Source organism: Sciurus carolinensis, chromosome 16 (assembly GCF_902686445.1).
Source record: "Sciurus carolinensis chromosome 16, mSciCar1.2, whole genome shotgun sequence".
In the NCBI taxonomy this organism is placed as follows: domain Eukaryota; kingdom Metazoa; phylum Chordata; class Mammalia; order Rodentia; family Sciuridae; genus Sciurus; species Sciurus carolinensis.
The window spans coordinates 58,513,890-58,535,137 of record NC_062228.1 but is presented as its reverse complement, the minus strand read 5'-3'; the positions used below and the strand labels follow the sequence as shown (position 1 = coordinate 58,535,137).

Genomic DNA, 21,248 nt, shown 5'->3' with positions numbered 1-21,248 from the left:
TGGTTCCCCTCCGTGGCAGTCCCCAGGCTCAGGTGCCCCAACCTTGACTCTGAGCCTCCCAGTGCCCAGGCCTCCTCTGCTAGAGCCCATGCCACACTGACACCACTCAGGGGCCATCACTGGGCCGGATACAAGGTCAGAATCGGGGAAGGTTCAGGAAGGATGTGGGGAATCACATCAAAATCATGTGACTTTTTCCTCATGGCAAACTCTTGCTCGACCCTGAAAACCCTTTCTGCAGGAAGCACCTCCGTGATGGCATGCGCCCCATCCCTGTCACTGTCTGTGCCTCCCACAGGGCCTGGCACAGAGGGGTGATGAATGAATGAAAGAAACAAGAACAGAGTGAATGAGTGGTCTGTGTCTTGTTCAAAAATCCAGGCCTTGCTGGGCACGGCGGTGCATTCCTGCAACCCCGGTGACTCAGGAGGCTGAGGCAGGAGGATCACAAGTTCTACACAAACCTCAGCTACTTAGCAAGGCCCTAAGCAACTTAGTGAGACCCTGTCTCAAAAAATATAAAAGGGTTTGGGGATGTGGCTCAGTGGTTATGTGCCCCTGGGCTCAATCCCCAGTACAAAAAAAAAAAAAAAAAAAAGAATCCAGGCCTCTTCCTATGGGCACAGGGAACACTTACTTATTTATTTAGGAAACATGTACTTCAAGCATCAATTCAGAACCACCTCCCCCAGCAAGCCCTCCTGGGTTCCCGAGCTGGTCACGTGCCTCCACTGGGTACCTACATTGCCCTGAGCTCCCTCCATGAAGACACAAACTACCCCTATGCGACAGTCTGACAGTCACCTCCCCTGCCACACACCCTCCTCCTCGCGGACAGGGAGTTCCGCGAGGTCTAACGTCTGACTCATACATGTCCCTGATGTCACCCCACAACCAGGTACACAGGAGGCCTTGGGGGTGCTCTAGGACAGATGCAAAGGTGGTGAGAGGAACAGGAGAGAGCGTAAGGGAGGCATGTGGGAGAGAAGCATGGGAAGCAAAGCCAGGAAAAGAGGAAGAGGTGGCGGGGAGGCAGCGCTGGCCTCGCTGGCCTCAGGCCCCAACCTGAGTACTCTGCCCGCAGCGCTGTGCTCAGGCACCGCACTCTAGACTCTGAGCCTCCGTACACCCAGGCCTCCCCTAGCCGAGCCTGCGCCACACTGAACTGCTATTCCCACTGAGCACAAGGAGCAACCGAGCCCCAGAGAGGCATCCACTTTGCCCAGGACCACACGGCCAAGAAGTGGCCAAACCAGTCTGCACCTGGATCATCAGGGCCTGAGCTTGTGACCACAGGGCTGGGCTGCCTGTCAGGGAGGCAGGGGAACCAGAGAGGTGTCAGAGGCACAGGACCTGCTGCCAGCAGAGACCACACCTACCCGGCTCAGGCGGGACACGGCCAGGGAGATGCAAGTCTTGAAGTCGTCAGGGTTCTTCTTGCAGAGGCAGGTGATGAGGCTGACAGCAGCGGTGACAACGCCCTGTAGACAGGGGAAGGGGGCAGGTCAGGGTCAGGCTGCAGTCCCTGCAGAGGACCAAAGGGTAGTGGCTCCAGAGCAGGGTGGCAGTGTGGACATCAGGAGGATGAGTGGGGCAGGGGCCGGGGTGTGCACACCTGTCGCTATATGGGTGTTTTGGGGGGTAAGAAGGCTATGGGGCGTCAGGGCCCTAGCCAACACAGACCCCAGGGTCTCTCTGAGGAGCCTAAGGGCTGGAGACCAGGAAGGGGACGGGAGGACTGGGGTCTCTGTTGGCCAGACAAGAAATAGCGGTTGCTGGAAATCTCTGGGAGTCAGAAAGAGGCTAAAATTTTCTGAGGGGTTGGGTCCGGGAGGGATGCTGGGTGACGGGGGTACAGGACATGATCCCTGGGTAGTCGGGGGTTGTCGGGGATAGAGGTGAGAGGGTTTCTGAACAGTTGGGCAGGTTGTGTGTATTAGGGATACCAGATCAGGGTCTCCAGGTGCCTGGGTGAAGATCAGGAAAGAGGTGGGGGCTCAGGCACCCAGGTGGCCTTGGAACAGAGGGGGCCTCAGGGCAGCTGGGTGGGGGCGGGTCTTGGGGTGGTAGCCAGGGCCTCACCATGTGCTGATCATTGAGCAAGTGCACCACGCGAGCCGTCCACTCGCCCATGGGCACCAGGTCTGGCGAGGCCTTGTAGAGCCGCAGCAAACACAGGGCCGCACTCTGCTTCACACTGTCCATGCTGTCCCTGTGGGGACACAGCACAAGGCAGGCGGGAGACCATCAGTGCAACCTGGGCTCCACACACTCCTCTCCTGCTCCTCCCAGGAGGCTGCCGATGGCTAGCCAGAGACGCAGGAAGCCAGGCAGATGGGGTCCAGCCTGGGGCTGCCCTCGCGGGGACTCAGTTTCTCTATCTGCAAGGTGGAGTCCCTGGCAGGACTAAGCAGTGTCCAGCCTGACTCAGCACCTTCTGCCATTCACCACACACTTCCTGAGCACACGCAGAGGCACGGGCACTGCTGCGGGCCCTGTGGGGCCACATCAGTGCGAATGTCTGTCCTAATGCTTCCCTCTGCAGGTGGCCCGCTCCACCTAGACACTGCTGGGATTCTGACTGCTGCAGAGCAAACCAAGGCAAGTGGGAGCACAAAGCACAGGAGCTAAGACAACAGAGGTACAGAAAAGCAAGTCAATGCAGAGAGACAGAAACGTTTCTGCAGCACATAGTGGCGCACACTGGTAATCCCAGTCACTGAGGAGGCTGAGGGGGAGGGTCACAGGTGCTAGGCCAGCCTGAGCAACTCAGCAAACCCTGTCTCCAAAGAAGCTCAAAGGGCTGGGGGTGTAGCTCAGTGGAAGAGTGCCCTGGCTTCAATCCCCCTGCGGCAGGCAGAGGTCTGTGTGTAAGGGGAGAAGCAGGGGGGCCTGAGGCTGCAACCAGCGAGTGACAGCGGGAGAGAGAGCCAAGACCACTGGGCAGTGACATGAGCTGCTGGGATGGTGAGCAGAGAAGCAATGGGGCGCCAGCTTGACAGCAGCCAGTTACCCAGAGCCCTCCCGACGAATGGGGCGCTACCCTTACATGGACTAACTTGTTTATTTCACCTTCACAGTAAACTAAGAAATAAGTACTATCGTCCAGTGTGCATCCCCAGATCTGATGTCTGTTTTCCAAGGGTCCCTCTGGCTGCCGTGTGGAGAAGAGACCTGAGAGGCAAGAGCAGAAGCAGGTGGCAGGAGGAGGGCACACCGTCTGTGCAGGGAGTCACTGTGCAGAGGCATGGCACCACGCTGGCTGTCTGCCTTCTGACCCAAGGGATATGTGTGGTAAGTGGTGGAAACACTATGTGGGTGTGGGGGGCCCAGGCAACAAGGCAGGCCTTGAAGGGAACCCAAGTTCAACACTCGAAGGGCACAGACTCGAAGGGTGGGTGCCGAGTGGGTAGGTGGCACTGGAATCCAGAGGAGCCAGGGAGGGTGCCCACGCTGTGTGACATCCACAAGTCCCTTTCTCTCTCTGAGCCTCCATATCGTCCTCTAAAATGTGGGCCTCTGTTCCTGTTGCCCTCCTATAAAATGCTGCATCGAGTTGAATAATGGCCTCCAAAGGTGCCACCTACTAATCCCTAGCACCTGTGAATATGCTCCCTCACATTCAGAAAGGGGCTGAGATGTGGCTCAGTGGCAGAGTGCTTGTCTCCCACACACGGGGCCTGAGTTTCATCCCCAGCACTGCGAAAAATAAATAAATAGCTGGGTGCAGAGGAACACTCCTGTAACCCCAGCAACTCAGGAGTCGCAGGATGATCACAAGTTCAAAGCCAGCTTTGGCAACTTAGCAAGGCCCTAAGCAACTCAGTGAGACTCTGTCTTAAAATAATACGGGCTGAGCACGTGGCTCAGTGCTAACGCACTCTTGGGTTCAATTCCAAGTATCAAATCAATAAATAAATGGGGATGGATGGGTGAATGGACAGGGGACTCAGAAGATGTGACTAAGAACTGTGAGATAGGGAGGGGATTCTGGATTCTCCGGGTGGGCCCAGTGTCATCAGGATCCTTATAAGAGGGGAGATGAGGGTCTGGGTCAAAGAGAGACAAACGTGAGGATGGAAGCAGGGGGCAAATAGAGGAGCTGCCACTGCTGGCTCTTTCGAGGGTTCTGGGGACCAAGTCAGGGCTTTGCTCATGCCAGGTGAGTACTCTACCTCTGAGCTACACCCTGGCCCTCTGCGGTTGGCTTTAAAGATGGAGGAAGGGGACACAAGCCACGGAATTAGGCAGCCTCTGCAAGCTGGAAAAGGCAGGGAACAGATTTTCCCCTGGAGCCTCAGGAAGGACCAGCCCTGCCCTCAGGTTGCTTTCAGTTCAGGGAGATGCAGACTTTGTACTTGACCAGTGGAACCCTGAGAGAGTCAGCATGACTTAAGCCACCACAATTTGTTAAGGGCCAAGGAAATTAACAGGCCCTTGTTTGTTCAACACCGAGCCTGGTAGCCCACAGGGTCCCACCTCAGAGGCTTACTCTGTGTCGGACTATTACCCAGTTCTGAGCAAGAATATGATGCTGTTCCAAAAGGCCCTCCAAGGTTCTGGGGTCAGACATACCTGCTGGACGTTCTGGCTATGGCACGTGATCCTGAGGAAACCACAGACTCTGTGATGGGCAGCAGGTCCCCTCAGCAGGGCAATGAGGGCTCTCTAGGGACTGAGGGTGAAGGGGTGACTGTGTTGAGGAAGCTGGTGTGGCCTCAAGCACAGAGGAGGTGCGCTGGCCTCTGGGGCCTTTGGTTAAACGTTTCCCAGAGGGCTGGGGCTATAGCTCAGTTGGTAGAGTGCTTGCCTCACATGCACAAGGCCTGGGTTCAATCTCCAGACCACACTGACAAACACAAAATAAACCCAAAACAAAACAAAAAAGGATTTCCCAGAAAGGACCCAATAGGGGGCGAAGGCACGAGGCAGAGTCCTAGAAGAGGAGCAGACCCGAGCCAAAGGCCGGTGCAGAGTTGCTTCCCTGGATGTGCAGGAGAATGCAGTGCAGCAGCGTGGCCAGCAACACCTCTGCCAGGCACCCATCAGCAAGGCCGGGGAGATGTACCCTCGAGTCTAGAGCCAAGGGTGGCCACAGGACTGGCCCTCTGAGGAGCTGGGCCACCTCTGGTAAGGGCCCCCACCCTGAGTCACTGGGTTAAAACTAGAAGCCAGTTGGAGGTGTGTCTTGGACACCGTGGTCAGTGGTGCTTCTGCCACAGACCTGGCTCCACCCCAGTGCTCACTCTGGAACTCTGCTCCAAGTGCTTCCCTGTGTTAACCGTGGCCTCCAAGGACGCAGGTCCTGTTATCTTTGCCATTTACGGGTCAGGACGTAAATGCAGTTGAAAGCAAAAGCAGTAAGAGCTATTCATCACCACAGCACTGCTTAGATCAAGTTTCCACCCAGGGATATGGAGCCAGGTGTTAGACAAAACCTGGGGCATTAGACCCGAGTACAGGGGCACATGGAAGGCAGGGCGGGGGAGCAAGAGATTACGTGAGGGATTGAGGGAGAACGCAGTTCACTGTTTTCCCTTTCCAAAAAGGTGTTGATACCAAATACCAGCAATTCCCCTCGTAGGCACTGACACAGAGAACAGAAGACAAAGGGGACACAGAGGAGTGCATCATCTACAAGAACCAAATGTGCCACCTCTGATGCACAGATAAGAAAATGTGCTCCACCTTTGCCATGGAATAATACTAGGCCAGCAAAAGGAATGGAGTGCTGGGACAGGTGCCACCTGCATGTGAAGCACATGATGCAGAGAGGAAGAAGACAGGCTGGTGGTCGCCAGGAGCTCGGGGGATCGGCAGACAGGGTATGTATGACCACCAAAAGGTAAGGGGTCTCTTTGAGGGGGTGAGAAAAATGTTCTGGAATTTGATAGTTGTTAATTATACACACTGAAATAGTGAATTTTGTCTCAACTCCTAGTTCTTCCACACCCCGGGTGCTGCAAAGCCAAGCTTCCGGTGCTCAGAGGCCAGTGGAGAGCCAGGCAACCCCATCCTAGCCCTGTGACCCTGGCAGGGCACTGCCTCTAGGTGTCCACTGCCTTGTGGGAGGGAGACAGGCCTGCCCATGCTCACACTGGCCGCTGCCCTCTTCAGGGTGGCAGGTGACCTGCTATTGACTGCCTGTCCTTATCTTCTGAAACTGTCAGTGGCATCTGCCACCAACCACTCCCTCCCCCATCAAGCTCCCAGGGGCCTTTCACCGCCCCTGCCTCCGCTTCCTCTCCACCCCAGGGCTCGGCCTCCAGGCTGCCTCTTTTCCCTGTTCACCTCCCTCCCAAGGGACTTCATTCAGGCTGTGGCTTTAACTGTCATCTATTCCTATGTGCCCAATGCAGTAGCCCACAGTCACGTGTCACTTGGAGCGCTTGAACTGAGGTGAATTCAAAAGGAGACAGGACGTGTGTGCACACTACACGCCAGATTTCAAAGACCAAGCACTGAAACAGGATGCCAGGAAAAGAGCTCAAGAATAATTTTTGTGTTGATTCAGTGTCAAACAACATTTTGGATGGATGAGGTTAAACTGAAGCGTTAAAGAGCTGGGGAACGTTAAGGCGCTGGTGGATGGCACTCGGTGTCCCCTCTGGCCCTGACTCCTCAGGCTCCAGCAGCCCGCGGACTCTCAGAGGCCCAGCCTGACACGGCCCCAGCCGGCCACCCATGCCTGCTCCCTGCTCCCAGCTCCGAGCTCCTCCCCTCCTGGCCAGGCTCTCCCCAGTCTCCCTCCTAGTGCGGGTCTACTATCACCCACCCTCCGACTCACCCTCCCTCCTCTCCTCATACACGGAAGCCATTCTGTCTGCTCTAGAGCTCGCCCCTCTCGCTCCACTGCTTCAAGGCTGGTCCACACCGCCCAGCTCCAACACACCTCGGTGCGTGGCTGTCTCCTGCTTCCCCCACACACCCGCTGGGCTTCTATCACTTCCTGGGTTATTGGAATCTGGGGATCAGCCTCTTTCATTGATTCTGAAGTAGTCTTGGCCATTATCTCTTCTGCCACAGTCTTCTCATCCCAGAATTCCACATAGCAATATGTCTTCTAGGACTCTTTTTGGTGGCTGGGGACTGATCCCAAGAGAGTTTTACCTGAGTTACATCCCTAGTCCTTTTTTACTTTTTTTTATTTTGAGGCAGAGTCTCACTAAGTGGCTGAGGGTGTCAAAAGTTGTTGAGGCTGACCTTGAGCTTGCAATCCTCTGCCTCAGCCTCCCCTATTGGTGAAATGACAGGTAGGCACCACCATGGCCAGCTATCTTCTATGACTCTTTTTATTTATTTTTTATAACTTTATTCTATTTTTTATTTATATTTTTATGTGGTGCTGAGAATCAAACCCAGTGCCTCGCACATGCTAGGTAAGCACTCTACCGCTTTACCACTCAGCTACATCCCTAGCCCAACCTCTCTCTCTCTCTCTCTCTGTTTGCTTGTGTGGGGGGTACTAGCAATTGAATCTAGCACTGTACCACTAAGCTACATCCAATCTTTTTTATTTTATTTTGAGACAGGGTCATGCTAAATTGCTGAGACTGGCCCCAAATTTACGATCCTGCTGCCTCAGCCTCCCAAGTCACTGGGATTATAGACATGCACCACCACCCAGCTCCAATTTCTTTTTTAAAAATCTCCTAGATGCAATTTCAGCTAGGTGCATTTGCACACACCTGTGATCTCAGCAACTTGGGGGACTAAGGCAAGAGGATCACAAATTCAAGGTTAGCTAAGCAAATTGGCAAAACTCTCAGCTACTAAGTGAGACCTTGTCTCAAAATAAAAGAACTGAGGATGTAGCTCAATAGAGTGCCCCTGAATGCAATCCCCAGTACATAAAATAAATCTCCATCTCTTGGTTTTTCTGGGCTATATTCTGATTATTTCCCTTAGTTTTACTGTCTGTTCACTAATTCTTGCTTTGACTACATCTGCTCTGCTGTTAAACTGATCACTTATTTTGTAAAATTTTAATTACATTTTTCATTTCTTTTTCAATCTGCTTTGTACTTTGTCACGCAAACTCTCTTTACCACTGAGCTACAACCCAACCTTGTTCTCTTAACTTCTTGGAACACATTAAACATTTATTTTCTTTTCTGGTATTATTTTCTAGTTCTATTTGTAGTAGTTCTCCTTCACAGTGTCTTGTGTTTAGTGCTCTTTGAATGTGAGCTACTCATGTAACACTGAACTTCATCTGTGGAAATCCTGGAGGCCTGGCTTGAAAATAGGATCACTTTAAACTGAAGATTAACTAAGGGATGTTTGGACTACCAAGGTCACGTAAAATCAGGCTAAAAGTCAGTCTCAGGGATGTTCTGGGCCAAAGTTTGTGACAGATAATTCTGCATAGTGTCCCCAAGAGGATTTATTTCTAGGTCACTCTCACTTTGAAGTGTGGCCTTCTAGAGTCTTCCCTTGGACAAGCTTGGTTTGGGAGGCTCTTGGGTCCAGCAAAATCTGGTTTTTGTACTCTGTTCATCAGCCTGTGTGCTGGGTCTTGTGTGTCCCTTATTTTCTGGCTAGTTCACAGATCTATTAAAGAATATTTTCTTCTGGGTGCGATGGCACATGCAACCCCAGCAACTCCAGTGGCTGAAGCAGGTGGTCCACAAGTTTGAGACCAGTCTCAGCAACTTAGGAAGGCCCTAAGCAACTTAGTGAGCCCCTGTCCTTTTTTTTTTTTTTTTTTTTAAAGGAGGTCTGGGGTTGTGGCTCAGAAGCTCAATGGTAGAGTGTTTGCCTCACATGTGTAAGGCACTGGGTCCGATTATCAGCACTGCATATAAATAAATGAATAAATAAACATAAAGGTCCATCAATAATTTTAAAAAATATATTAAAAAAAAAAAGGTTGTGGATATAGCTCAGTGGTAAAGCACATCTGGGTTCATTCCCCTGTATCCCCACAAAAAGTGGTGGCTGAGAATGTAGCTTAGAGACAGAATATTCCTGGGTTCAATCCCCAGTACTGCAAAAGGGGAGACTATATATATATATATACCACTTCCTCTGGGAAGCCCTCCTTGATCCCCATTAAACACACTTATAGGGCCCTGCGCCCTACAGTTTTGAGAGATGAATTCCACATTTCATTCTGCAATGTTTTCACCAATGTTCATCTTCACTCTGGTCTGTGAACACTGGGAGAGCAGTGACCGTGTTCCGGTCATGTTGATATCACCACCCATCAGCATGGTACCTGGCACATAGTAGGTGCTTAATAAATGTTTCTTCAATAAATGGAGAAGCAGCAGGAGCAAGGTTATCACCACTTTTATACTAGATGCTAAAGGTCCATATAATAGACACAAAGCCCAGTGATTCTGTGGCTCACTCCTCCCATCAGCTCGGTGAGAGGAGAGGTAATCAAAAGGCTGCTGCTGGAACCTCTGAGGTTCTAGCCTAGCAGTGGCCCCACAGCCTGGCTGGGAGACCTGATAGGGAACACAACTTCCCTGGCTGCACCTCACCGCCCCAGCCCTCTTCCCCTGTTGGTCCTCAGGGCCTCACCCAGCTACCAGGATGCGGGGGATGTCCGCAGCGAAGGCCTCGCCCATCTCACGACTGCCCACGTTGGCGATGCAGTGCAGGGCCAGGCACATGAAGGTGGGGTTGCGGCTCGCCAGGTCATTCTTGATGGCGTTGTTGATGAGCCGGATCAGCTCAGAGTTTGAGTTCACCAGCACAGAGATGAACAGGTAACCCTGGGTGAAGAAGAAGGTGCAAGGCTGTGACCAAGTGGCCTTTTGGGGCTCCAGGTCAACCCTTGGACCCTGGAGCTGTACTTCCAGTCCCTCCTCCCTCAGACCCAGGGGTCCAGACCACTGCCCTCCTCCCCAGACTCACTATCTGCTTCTCTGTGTACTTATTGGAGCTAAGCAGGTTCACAGCCTCCATGTGTCCGAAGTCAATGTCATGGCCAAGCAGGAAGATGAAGAGCAATTTACACACATATTTTTTCTTACTGTAGCCATCCAAGGCCTTGTCCCCTGGGGCAGAGGAAGGAGAAAAGAGAGCTAACAGTGAGGAACATATGACAAGTCCCCAGACCCTCAGCTCCCAGCTCCTTCCTCCCTTACAGCCAGGGGTCTGGGCTCCCAGTCTACCTTTGAACTTGGAGCGGATGTTGGCCAGTTCCTTGTTGATCCTCTTAATCTCTGCCTCTTTGCTCTTACCTGGGAGAGGACAAGGAAGGTGGTGAGGACTTGTCTTGCTTGTGGGCTATAAGGATCAATTCTCTGCCCCGGGTCCTCTCCAGGTCACAAGTTTGGAGAGAAGAGCGCCTGGCACCCTGCTGGGTGGCTGACCTCCACCCTTTCCTCCCGCGGTAGCCACCGCTCAATGGGGCTCCCTGGTTGGCCTCTCAGGTTCTGAGTGCTCCATCAAGGGAGCTGCCCTTACTGCTAGCACTCATCTGTCCCAGAGTGACACTCAACAGATGCATGACTGAGAGGTCAGCCACCCTGCAGCTGTCCCTCAGTCCTGAATCAGAGGGGCCTCTTGGAGGAAGACTGAAGTGGGGCTTGTGGGAGCTTCTCTGGGAGTTGGGAGTGGGGTGAGGCAGAATTTCTAGAGAAGGATGGCACATGTGCCCACTCACTCTTCCATTCATTCATTTACACCTGAGCCACTTGGGGGCCAGGCCACGTGCTGAGGGATGTGGGTAGCCTGGATGTGGGTCAGAGCAGGTCTCTGTCCTTTAGATAACCAGAGATTTATAAAGCACCTGCTCATTAAAATGCTAAAATATGAAGCTGGGGTGTAGCTCAGTGGTAGAGTGCTGGCCTAGCATGAGCCAAACCCTGAGTTCAACCTCCAGCACTGCAAAAAATAAAAATAAAAATAGATAGTTACAATATTAACACATTGAAATAATATTTTAGATGCACTAGGTTACAGAAACATAGTATTAAAGTTAATTTTGCCCACTTCATTTTAATGAAGAAACACACAGCTACTGGGGAGCCACACAGGTCATGACTATCTGCATCTGCCTGTCTCCCAGGCCAGCCTCAAGGGCAGCAGCTCCATGTGCCAAGGGGCAGTAAAGTCCATCAAAAGGTGAATGATGAGCAGGGCTCAGTGGCGCATGCCTGTAATCCCAGCGGCTTGGAAGGCTGAGGCAGGCAGATGGCGAGTTCAAAGCCAGCTTCAGCAACAGCAAGGCACTAAACAACTTGGTGAGAACCTGTCTCTAAATAAAATACAAAATAGGGCTGGGGATATGATTCAGTGGTGGAGTGTCCCTGAGTTCAATCCCTGGTGCCAAGAAAAAAAAAAAGCTGGGGATGTAACTCTGTGGTAAAGCACCACTGGATTCAATCCCCAGTACCAAAAAAGAAAAAAGCTGTGAATGATGGGTCTTGGGAAGTACAGGGTGGTGATCTGCCCCTAAGAAAGGGTGGATGGTAGGGACCAGGGTGAGGGGTCGCTGGGGCCAATCGATAAAGCCTTTACTTCACCATGAGTTCCACGCGGCCTATGTCACCTCAGAGGCCACCTGATCCTTGTAATTTATTAATTATAAGTTTCCTGTAGTTTCTTGGGCCAAGCTGGAACAGGATGATGCCAGGAGCCCCAGGTCTAGGCACACTGGCAGGACCCTGGGCAGTCCTGGCCTAGTGGGGGACAGGCACGCAATGTGTCAGTTACACCTAAGTAGGAAGTACAGGGACAGGGACAGAAGCTGCCCAGGTACTGCCTGGGGCCTGGGTGGAGGCTTCCAGGGGAGGGACATTTGAGGAGAACCTTCAAAGACAAGGAGGGCTCAGAAGCAGCTCACCAGAGGGGCATGGGACACATCCTGGGGAGGGAATGCCAACAAGGGTGGCCAGGGTCAGCAGCACATCCCTTGGGGCAAGACAGAGGCGGTGACAAGGGCAGGCTCTGGTCTACTCCTGCTTCATGTATGCCCACACGGTCACTTTGATGGTTTGCCTGAAAATTATTCTGTAGGGGTAAGAAAATCCACATCTTTGGCAGACGGATTGCACATCATTCAGAAGATGCTTAAATTCTGCCACCTGAAGAGGGACACTGGAACAGCAGCGAGTTTCCCAGGTTAACCCTGGAAAACTCTGACCTGTGTTGAAACTGCTTTAAAAAGCTTCGCAAGAAGCAAAAGGCCCTGGGTTCGATCCCCAGCACCCAAAAAAAAAAAAAAAAAAAAAAAACAAAAAAAAACAAAAAAAAAAGCTTCGCAAGGACTGGGACGGCAGCTCAGAGGGATAGCACTCCCCCAGCATGCACAGGCCCTGGGTTCCATGCCAGAACCATGAAATAAAACGAAAAATCAAAAGAAACACTTGGGCTGGGGCTGGGGCTCAGTGGTAGAGCGCTTGCCTAGCATGTGTGAGGCATTGGGCTCGATTCTCAGCACTGCATATAAATAAATGAATAAAGGTCCATCAACAACTAAAAAAAAATAGATATATAAATTCTTTAAGTATTAAGTTACATCTAATTAAAATGGGTTTATGTACATATCTACAAATATGTACATGTACATTTAGTCTTTTAATATTCCTTAAGCAATGCATTTTAAAGAAATTCTTTAGTGGTCCTCCAGGACCACAGGGGATTGGTTCGAGGACTCCCTCAGATACCAAAACTCAGGGATTTGCAAGTCCCTAACATAATGGTGTATACCTTATGTCATCTCCAGGGTGACTTAGAATCCTCAATACAATGTAAATACTATAAAACAGATCTAACAGTATATTGTTTAGGGAATAATGACAAGAAAAAAGGCTGAACCTATTCAGTACGGAGCAATTTTTTTTTTCAAATATTTTTGGTCTGCAGCTGGCTGAATCCAGATGCAAAACCCATGAATAGAGAGGGCCATCTAAATATATGAGTATGTGTGCGCGTGTGTGTATGATTTCCTTTAAATAGTCTTTAAATCGCCCACATCTATTTGATACCGTCTTCTGCATAACTGAAAGACTTTGCTGTGAAAAATACCTTAGAGGAAACGAAAGCACCAACCAGATCTCCCAAAGAGAAGATGTGGCCTCCATAGAGCTAGGGGCCCAGGACCAGTGTGCTGGGGCTGTGAGAGTGACGCATGGCGGGAAGGGGCTGCAAACAGCTGTCAGGGACTAGGCTAATGGCAAGGAAGACTGCCCGGCACCCAGGGCCAGCCAGCGACAGGGAATGAGCTTGCCCTCACAGGCGGCATGCAAACATGTCAGGGAGACTTAAAGGGATTCTCTCATTCACTGAGAGATTTCAGGATTTTTTCCTTTTGGTACTGGGAACTGAACCCAGGGGCACTTAACCACTGAGTAACATCCCCAGCCCTTTTTTATATTTTACTTAGAGACAGGGTCTCGTTTAATTCCTGAGACTGGCTTTGAACTTGTGATCCTCCTGCCTCAGCCTCCCAAGCTGCTGGGTCACAAAGAGGTTTCTTGGTGGGCCCTGGACTGGAGGAGAGGCTGACGGGAACAACGGTGAATGTTTTGAGGCAAAAACAATGGAGGCCGGGAGGCAGGAATCAAGCTAGGGGACGAAGCTTCCTGGTACACAGCTCCCAGGCTTTGAGGATCAGAAGGTGAGGCTGGAATGGACCCACATGTGAGGTGTGCTCTGCGCAGGAGGACCAGCATGTACAGTAGCCTGGAGGCACGAGAGGGGAGGGGTGGGAGGTCAGGAAGCATAACAGTCAAGCCATCGGGCTGATGGAGTGAGGGCGGAAGGGGCGCGAGAGGCAGGGCAGACCACGCAAGCCTCTGCTCTTCCTGAGGGTGCTGGGGAACCACAGGAGGAGCCAGCCTCTCTTGTGCCTGCGGCTGTGGCTGTTGCTGTGATGGACGTGCAACAGCAAGGAGGACACCCTGTTGCCACGGGCCGGAGAGGGCAGAGCTGAGGGAGCTGCTGGCTGGGGCTCCTGGTCAGGGGAGATAAAGCCTTCCCAAGCGCATGAGCCGCAGCATCTGAGGCATCAGGGCGGGACTGTTGCTACCACTGAAGACATCCTGACAAAGCTGGCCCCTGCCCTGGAGGAACCACTGTGCTCTGAAGGAGGAAACCCAGGCACCCAGCAGCACAGCTCCGCGAAGCCCAAGAGGTCTTCAAACTCCGCACCTGCCCGCCTGCCGGGACCTCGACTCCACGTGTGACCTGCATCAACCTCAGGGCCCTGGGCTCTGGGAGACCTTGGACCCTAGACCATGGTGATGCCCAGAACATTTTGGCCTTTCCACCCCCAAAATGGAAGCCACCAACACCATGTGGCCACTGGGCACCTGAAACGTGGCTAGTGCAACCAAGGGACTCAATTCCTCATTTTATTTCGTTTTAGTTTATTAAAAACTGATTCTAAATTTGGTGACTGAAAAAGTATGTCTAGAACCACCTGGGTATTTTGTGAATCTACATTTTCAACTACACTTTTTAAGAAATCTTAATCCAGAGCAAATGATTGTTAAAATTAGAGATCCCCAACTGAGATTCGCAGTGAGTATGAAATACACATTAGATTTTGAAGACTTAGTGTAAGAAGGGAACATAAACCATGATTAAGAAATCTAGGGCTGGGTGAAGCTCAGTGGTACTGTCCTTGCTTAGCATGTACGAGGTCCAGGGTTTGATCCCCAGCCCAGCTACTAATAATAATAATAGTAATAATAATAATAATAATAAAAACTAATAAACTAGGGATGTAGCTCAGTGGTAGAGTGCTTGTCTAGCATACGTTAGGCCCTGAGTTCAATCCTCAGTACTGCAAAAAAATTAAAATAAAATAAATTGATCCCATATTGAAACAACATTGGGAGAAACAAAACGTATTAAAATTAATCTCACTGGCTGTTTTGCTTTTCAAATGTGGTAAGAAAATCTAAACCTACATGTGGCTTGCATTAGGCTGGATTACACACTGCTCACATTATCGACAAAGTCGCCATCCCTGAGTGAGGAAAATACATTCTCCTTAATCAAGGCCACACCCTGCCAGTGCCCGCCAAAGTCACCCAGACCCTGCCTAAGCCAAGGTCCAGAGCAGGAAGGTGCCCAGGGTGCTGATTTGCAAACCCTTCCCTCCTGGACATGGACACCGGCGCCCTGAAGCAGGGATGTATGTGACTGCCTCTGTCCTGGCATGTCCTCAGGGTCTACAGCTGCTTGGCACAGGCGAGGCGTGGAACGCGGATCTGTGGGCTGGGGCCATGAGACAACACCCAGATGGGGGTGGGGTTGGGGCTGGGGATCAGGCTTAGAACTCTCTAGTTCCTTGAAGTGCAGACCTGGGGTTGGATTATCCCAAAGGCTCACTAATGCCAGAGCACCACCAGAGTGGCACTTAGTCATCCTTCTGCTCTCTCCACAGCAGCCAGGGGGAACCTGTGGAAACTTGAGTGAGACCTTATGCCTTCCACACTCCAAACCCCTCTCCAGGGCTCCCAGGGGACTCAATATGAAAGTAAAGTCCCCTCCATGGCTCATAAGGGTCTGTACCATCTGCACTGGTCCCTCTGCGGCTAAAGTCCTATCCTCGTTCCATATAGCTGTAGTCACTGCTGCCACCACTGCCTCTTTCTCCTTATCCCAGCTCCTTCTATACTCCAGGCAAAATCCAGCCTCAGGGCCTTTGCACAGGTTGTTCCCTCCAGCTTTATGCATGCCTCATTCACCTACCAAATTGATTCCTGGCTTTGACACCACCTTTTCAACCAGACTCTGACTAGCCTAGATAGAGCACAGTCCCCAACCCCAGCCCTGCTCCTTGCTTAGTTCCTTCCCAACTCCTATTGCTACCTATCTGGACACCTAACGTAGTGACTTGTATACTTGTCCGCCTCTGTCCTTGAGTGTGAGCACCACCAGGCAGGGGCTTCTGTTGCTGGAGCCCCATCCCCTCAAACAGTGCCTGGCACTCAATGCAGGCTGGTTCTTGAAGCCTCTGAGGACCAGGACCTGCAGAGGGCAGAACTTGGGACCCAGGAGGGGATGAGCTCCAGGGTCTGCGGAAGATGTCATAACACAGTGAATCACAGTGGGTCCATTTGATGGAGGAGCTCAGGACATGATGGCAGTCAGCACTCCACTCCTTGTCACTTGCTCAGCAAACTTCCCCATGTTCTTCCTGAGCCAGACTCTGCTCTGAGGGAAAGTGGGGGCCTGAAGAGGAGGCGGCCCTGGCCCCGAGTAGCTGTTGATAAAAGACTTCAGCTGGATTCCCACTCAAGGCAGGACAAGGGCCACACCCTCAGGCTGGGCCTAGCCTCAGTCTCTCCCTCTTATCAGCAGACTGTGTCTTCCCCTGCTCTGCTCAAAACCTGCCTTTCACCCCTTCCCTGAGCCCAAGGCGCCCTCCCTCAGGACGGCTACGCACCTCCCCCTGCTCCCCAATGCACATTCCTAATCCTTTCTCCCAACTCCCCTGTGCCCTCCAGGACAAACACCAGCCTGGCCTCTGCTCATCTACTCAGTGTCAAATCCATCTCTCTCTGAACCAGCCCTACAGGCTTTTCCTCAAAGCCTCAAAGAGCCTCAGGACCTTTGCACTTGCCACCTCTGCCTTCGCGGCTCTTCTCCACTGCCCTTGGCCTGGATCACTCTTCCACATTCTGCCCACGTGGCTCTCAGAGTCTCTTGCTTAGCAAGGTCTAAGCCCTGTGACCTAACGGAGTCCCCATCTTCTCAACATCGTGGCCCTTTCCCTCCCCCTCATGGGATTATGAGAGTCACAAATGTTCCTCATCTTTTTTTCTTTTTTTTTGTACTGGGGATGGAACCCAGGGGCGCTCATCCGCTGAGCCACATCCCAGTCCCTTTTATATTTCATTTAGAGACAGGGTCTCGCTAAGTTGCTGAGGCAGGCTTTGAACTCATGATCCTCCTGCCTCAGTCATCTGAGTGGCTGGATCCCCACTTTTTAATTTAATTTCACTTTGGCAGTACTGGGGTTTGAACCTAGGGGTGCCCTACCACTGAACTTAAATGCCGTCCTTTTTATTTTGTGTTTTGAGCCCTGGTCTGTCTGCTAGTTACCCAGGTGGGCCCTTGAACTTGTGGTCACCCGGCCTCCGCCTTCTAGGTGGCTGAGACCACAGGTCTGGGCCCCCACTCCCAGCTGTTGCTCACTTTTTAGAAATTGAGATATAATTCACAGCCCACAAAATCCACCCATTTCTAGTGCAAAATCGGTAGTCTTTGTCTATTCAGTGTCCTGGGACATCACCACTGATTCCAGAAAACTTCATTACCCCAAAAGAAACTACTTGAGAAACATTCTCCTCCCCATCCCCGCTGCCTTGCTGGGCGGTCACCAATCTTCTTTGTGTCTCTATGGATTCGCCTATCCTGGCATTGTGTCTACAGGGAGTCACACACTGTGTGGCCTTCTGCATCTGGCTCCCTCCACTTGGCCAAATGTTGTCAAGGCCCACTGTGTTGTGGCATGTCAGTGCTTCATTCCTTTTCATGACTCAGTAATATTCCACAGTAGAGACAGACCACCTTTTGCTTATTCATCAGTTGCTGAATATTTGGGTTGCTTCCACTTTGGGGCTATTAGGAATCATGCCGTGAACATCCATGCATGAGTCTGTGAGGACAGCTGCCATCTGTTCGCAGTATCTTCTCCCCACAGGGCTGGCAACTTAACAGGGGCATGAACACATCTGTCCTATTTGTCCTTGTGTCCCCAAAACCACGATAAGTCTGGAAACAAATCAGCCACTCCACATACACTTGCTGATAAGAGGACAGGAGTGATCCCTAATTGTCTAGCCCCCAAGCCAGCAGCGCAAGTATTTCCACTTTCAGAGTCTGCACCCAAGTCCCACCGGCCTCTGGCTCCCCTGTGAGCTCCGGCACACCTGCCTGTTTTCTCTTTTCTCCTGAACTCCCATCACCAGGCCCCCTGCACAACCCATCAGCCCAGGTACTTTCCGGTGGTCCCTTCTCAGCCTATCCGGCCAGCCCTCCCCCGTACCCTTCCCTTGGCTCATGGTGTCACTCTAAATTGTCAATTCTTCTCACAGCAGTCAGGGAAATTATTTTAAAACACCAGTCAGCTACGTCCCTCCTCTCAAAATCTTCCTGCAGCTCCCAATTCACTAACAGCAAGGCCAAAGTGCTCACATGGCCCACAAAGCTCAACCAGCTGCTGTCCCCTCTGTCCTCATCTCTTCCCCCTCTTTTGCTCCCTCACTCGGCTCCAGTCACACTGGTATCCTCCCTCTTATTTGAACACACACTAACCATGCTGTAACCTCAGGACCTTTGAACACACGGTTCCCCTGCCTGGAACCTTTTTCTCCAAAACCCACAGGACCTGCTCCCTTATGTTGGTCAGATCCACTGAGATGTCACCTCCATGTCACAGCCTGTTCTCAGCACCCTCTCGTGCCTGGTCCCTCTCCTCTTTGCTTACTTTTTCTTCATTGTACCAGTCGTCATCTGACAGTATATCATGCATTGCCTTCTCTGTTTATTACCTATCTCCCTCAGGGAATGGAAGCTTCTAAGAACAGAGATTCTTGTTCCTAGTTATACCCCAAGGCTGAGAACAGGACTCAGTACACAGAGGGGATCTCAAAGTACGTCAAGTGAATGAATGAATGAGCTTTTAGAGGCAAGATGCTATTATGAATGGAGTGTGCAGACAAAAAGGCTGAGCCTAAAAATGGTTTGATGATTTGCTGAGAGACACAGTAATGGTAGGTACCGAAGCAAAGCATACCTACCTATAACAGCTGTACCACCTCCAAGTCTATCACACCTTACGGATCCAGCCCTTTTCATGATAACCACATCATCGTTCCTTCAAACGAAACCCAAGTTTCTACCCCTCCTGTTCACTGAGTACTTACTACATTCCAGAACCTTCCAGGACTAATGAAAGCTAAAACAACAAATGGGCACCTCACGGGAGCCCCCTTAAGACCTGGCCGAATAACAGCCAAGATTCATGGAGGGCGTGACCACATGAAAGGTCTCACATGTTATTGTAGTTACCCTCAGAAAGGTGTGATCAGCATTCCCTCCTGACAGATGAGGAAAAAGATAGTCAAAGTCCCTCATTCAAGGTCACACAGCTATGGGGTGGCAGAGCTCAAATTCAAAGCCAAGTTTGGCTGACCCCAAAACCACGTGGATGTAGCTTCTGAAGGCTCCTGGCAGTTCCACACACCAACAGTCGCTTCCAGGAGTTGAAACTGACGTGCCACCAGCCATTGACAAGGCAACTGTTCCTGGTGGGGATCATTGTACCCATACAGCTGTGGTCAGATAGGGAAGGGTCTAGACCTAGGCCTGTCCTGCTCCCTGACCTCTGACTTCCCTCTGGAACTGGCCTTCCCCTACCCCAGGCTTTACAGATCTCTCCCCCACAAAGCCCTAGGACTCCCTGACCTCTTCCTTGAGGTCTGGGCCCTCCCGCTTCTGGCACATCCCCCAGTTCCCACTCTCCTTTCCAGGCCCCTGTTCCAGGTCTCACGTTCTCTCCAGACTCTACACTTGTAGTCCCTCCCTTCTGCACTCCCTGGGCCCCTCCTTTTCCCTCAGTCAAGCCTGCTCCCACTGTCCTCCATATCTCCTAAGCAATTCCCCATTCTGGAGCCTCTTTATCCCTCACCAGTGTCCTTCCATAGTCCCCCACTTCCCATCTGTCCTACCGAGGCCCTTGGACTTCCAACCACTCCTATGCTTCGTTGATTCCACTAACCAGGAGCCTCAATGACCTATCTAGTCCCTTCCCCTCTATGACACCCCCTTCCCCGGGGCCTCAAGCCCTGCCCCATTAGGCTGCCTGTGTTCCACTTCCTCCAGGCCCCCTCTGGCCGCCTCCCATTCCATCACCCCACAGGGTACCCCCGCCACGCACCCGCTTCCATTTCTATCTACATCGGGGATCCCTCTAACCCCATGGTTTGTACGAGCCTAGAGCTTTTCTTATCATTCCCGGGGCCCTATCCCGGGACCTCGCTTGCCTCCTCCCCTAGCAGACCCCCCGGACCCCTCTAGCCGCTCCGTGTCGTCACCTCAGGAGGCACTCTATGACACCCCAAGCCCCTGGATCTCCCCACCCTAAAGTTCCCACCAGGACTCTCCTCTTCTCTCCCTCTTCGACCGCAGAGGCTTTCTATGCCCCGGGCCCCTCTGTGACCCCAAACTCCTCGGTTCCACGCTGCCCCCTCCCCCGCGTCTTCTGTGTCCCCCGGCCGCGAGCTCACAGTTCCGGATGTCGGAGATGAACACCGCAAGCCCCCGCATCCCATCGCCCTTGGACACGGCCGGCATGATGGCGGTGGTGTTGGCTCCAGGCCTGGCCGGACAGGGCACAGCACAGCGGGGGCTGGCAGGCGGGCACCGGGCGGAAAGGACCCCAGGCGCGCCGAGGAGCCCAGCCGGCCGAGGGGGAGGGCGGGCTGGAGAGCGGGCGGGCTGGGCAGGCCGCGGACCGCCCTCGGTCCCTCCCCCTCACCCAGCCGTCAGGGGCTTTTAGCCCACCATTGGCTGTTCTTTCTGCCTGTTAGGATCGTAGTCGCCCCTATTCCCTCTTTCATTGGTTGCAACGCAAAAGCACACTGTTACGATTGGTCCAGTACCCTGCTATTTCCGTTCGGGAGCGGAGGAGGGGGCGTTGCCCAAGAGACGGGCAGGGTTCGATTACGCACCATGGGACCGCCTCCTCTGAGCGGCCGAATCCAACACTGATTGGATATGACCCCCACTCAAAGACGAGAGGGAGGACATGAAAGAAGGCGGGGGAACGGGCCTTGGGAGGCGGGACTTGGGTTGAACGGGACCAATGGATGAGTAGATCGCCCCCGCAGGCGTCCCGAATTCGCCGGACCAGTCCTTTTTCCGCCCAGGATTGGGCGGTTGTGGAGGCGGGCGAAGGGCGACGATCCGTAGAGAAGGAAGGAGAAGAGGAGGGTGTCGCTTAGCTGGGTTGGGATAGGTGGAGCGACGCCTGCAATTCCCTGCTGCAGAGAAGGCTCTGGGCGGGGCAAGAGAGCGTGAGGTTTTTACTGCGCAAGCGTTCTTCTGTTCTTTTCTCCCTCCATTCCCCGACCCCTTGATTCCTAAATCCTCTTCCAGGAAGCCTTCCCCTACCTCCCACCCCTTGCAACCTGCACGTTCGGACTTGATTTGTTAGGAGACCTAGCATCCCACTCATTAAGTAGAAGGTAAAACGGGGTTTCAGAGAGGTCGAGTGACTCGCCCAAGGCCACGCAGCCGGGAAGTGGAATTTATATCTAAGTTTTGAA

The 21,248-nt window shown here is 52.3% G+C and overlaps 1 protein-coding gene across 4 annotated transcripts in view; it reads right to left on the bottom strand.

Moving 5' to 3' along the window:
• Positions 1-20,415, bottom strand: part of Ap2a1 (adaptor related protein complex 2 subunit alpha 1) — a 30,348-nt gene extending 9,933 nt beyond the window's left edge. For 2 of the 4 annotated variants that reach the window (XM_047528418.1, XM_047528419.1), the window contains exons 1-6: positions 20,208-20,415; positions 10,128-10,196; positions 9,868-10,010; positions 9,532-9,725; positions 2,083-2,212; positions 1,380-1,481 (exon numbers count right to left, since the gene is read on the bottom strand). In XM_047528418.1, the coding sequence (XP_047384374.1) occupies positions 1,380-1,481; positions 2,083-2,212; positions 9,532-9,725; positions 9,868-10,010; positions 10,128-10,196; positions 20,208-20,274 (705 nt within the window). In that variant the 5' untranslated portion in view covers positions 20,275-20,415. Of the gene's footprint in view, positions 1-1,379; positions 1,482-2,082; positions 2,213-9,531; positions 9,726-9,867; positions 10,011-10,127; positions 10,197-15,272; positions 15,352-20,207 lie in introns of those variants that run through there. The other 2 variants (XM_047528416.1, XM_047528417.1) reach the window with 1 other exon arrangement.
• Positions 20,416-21,248: the final 833 nt, after the last annotated feature.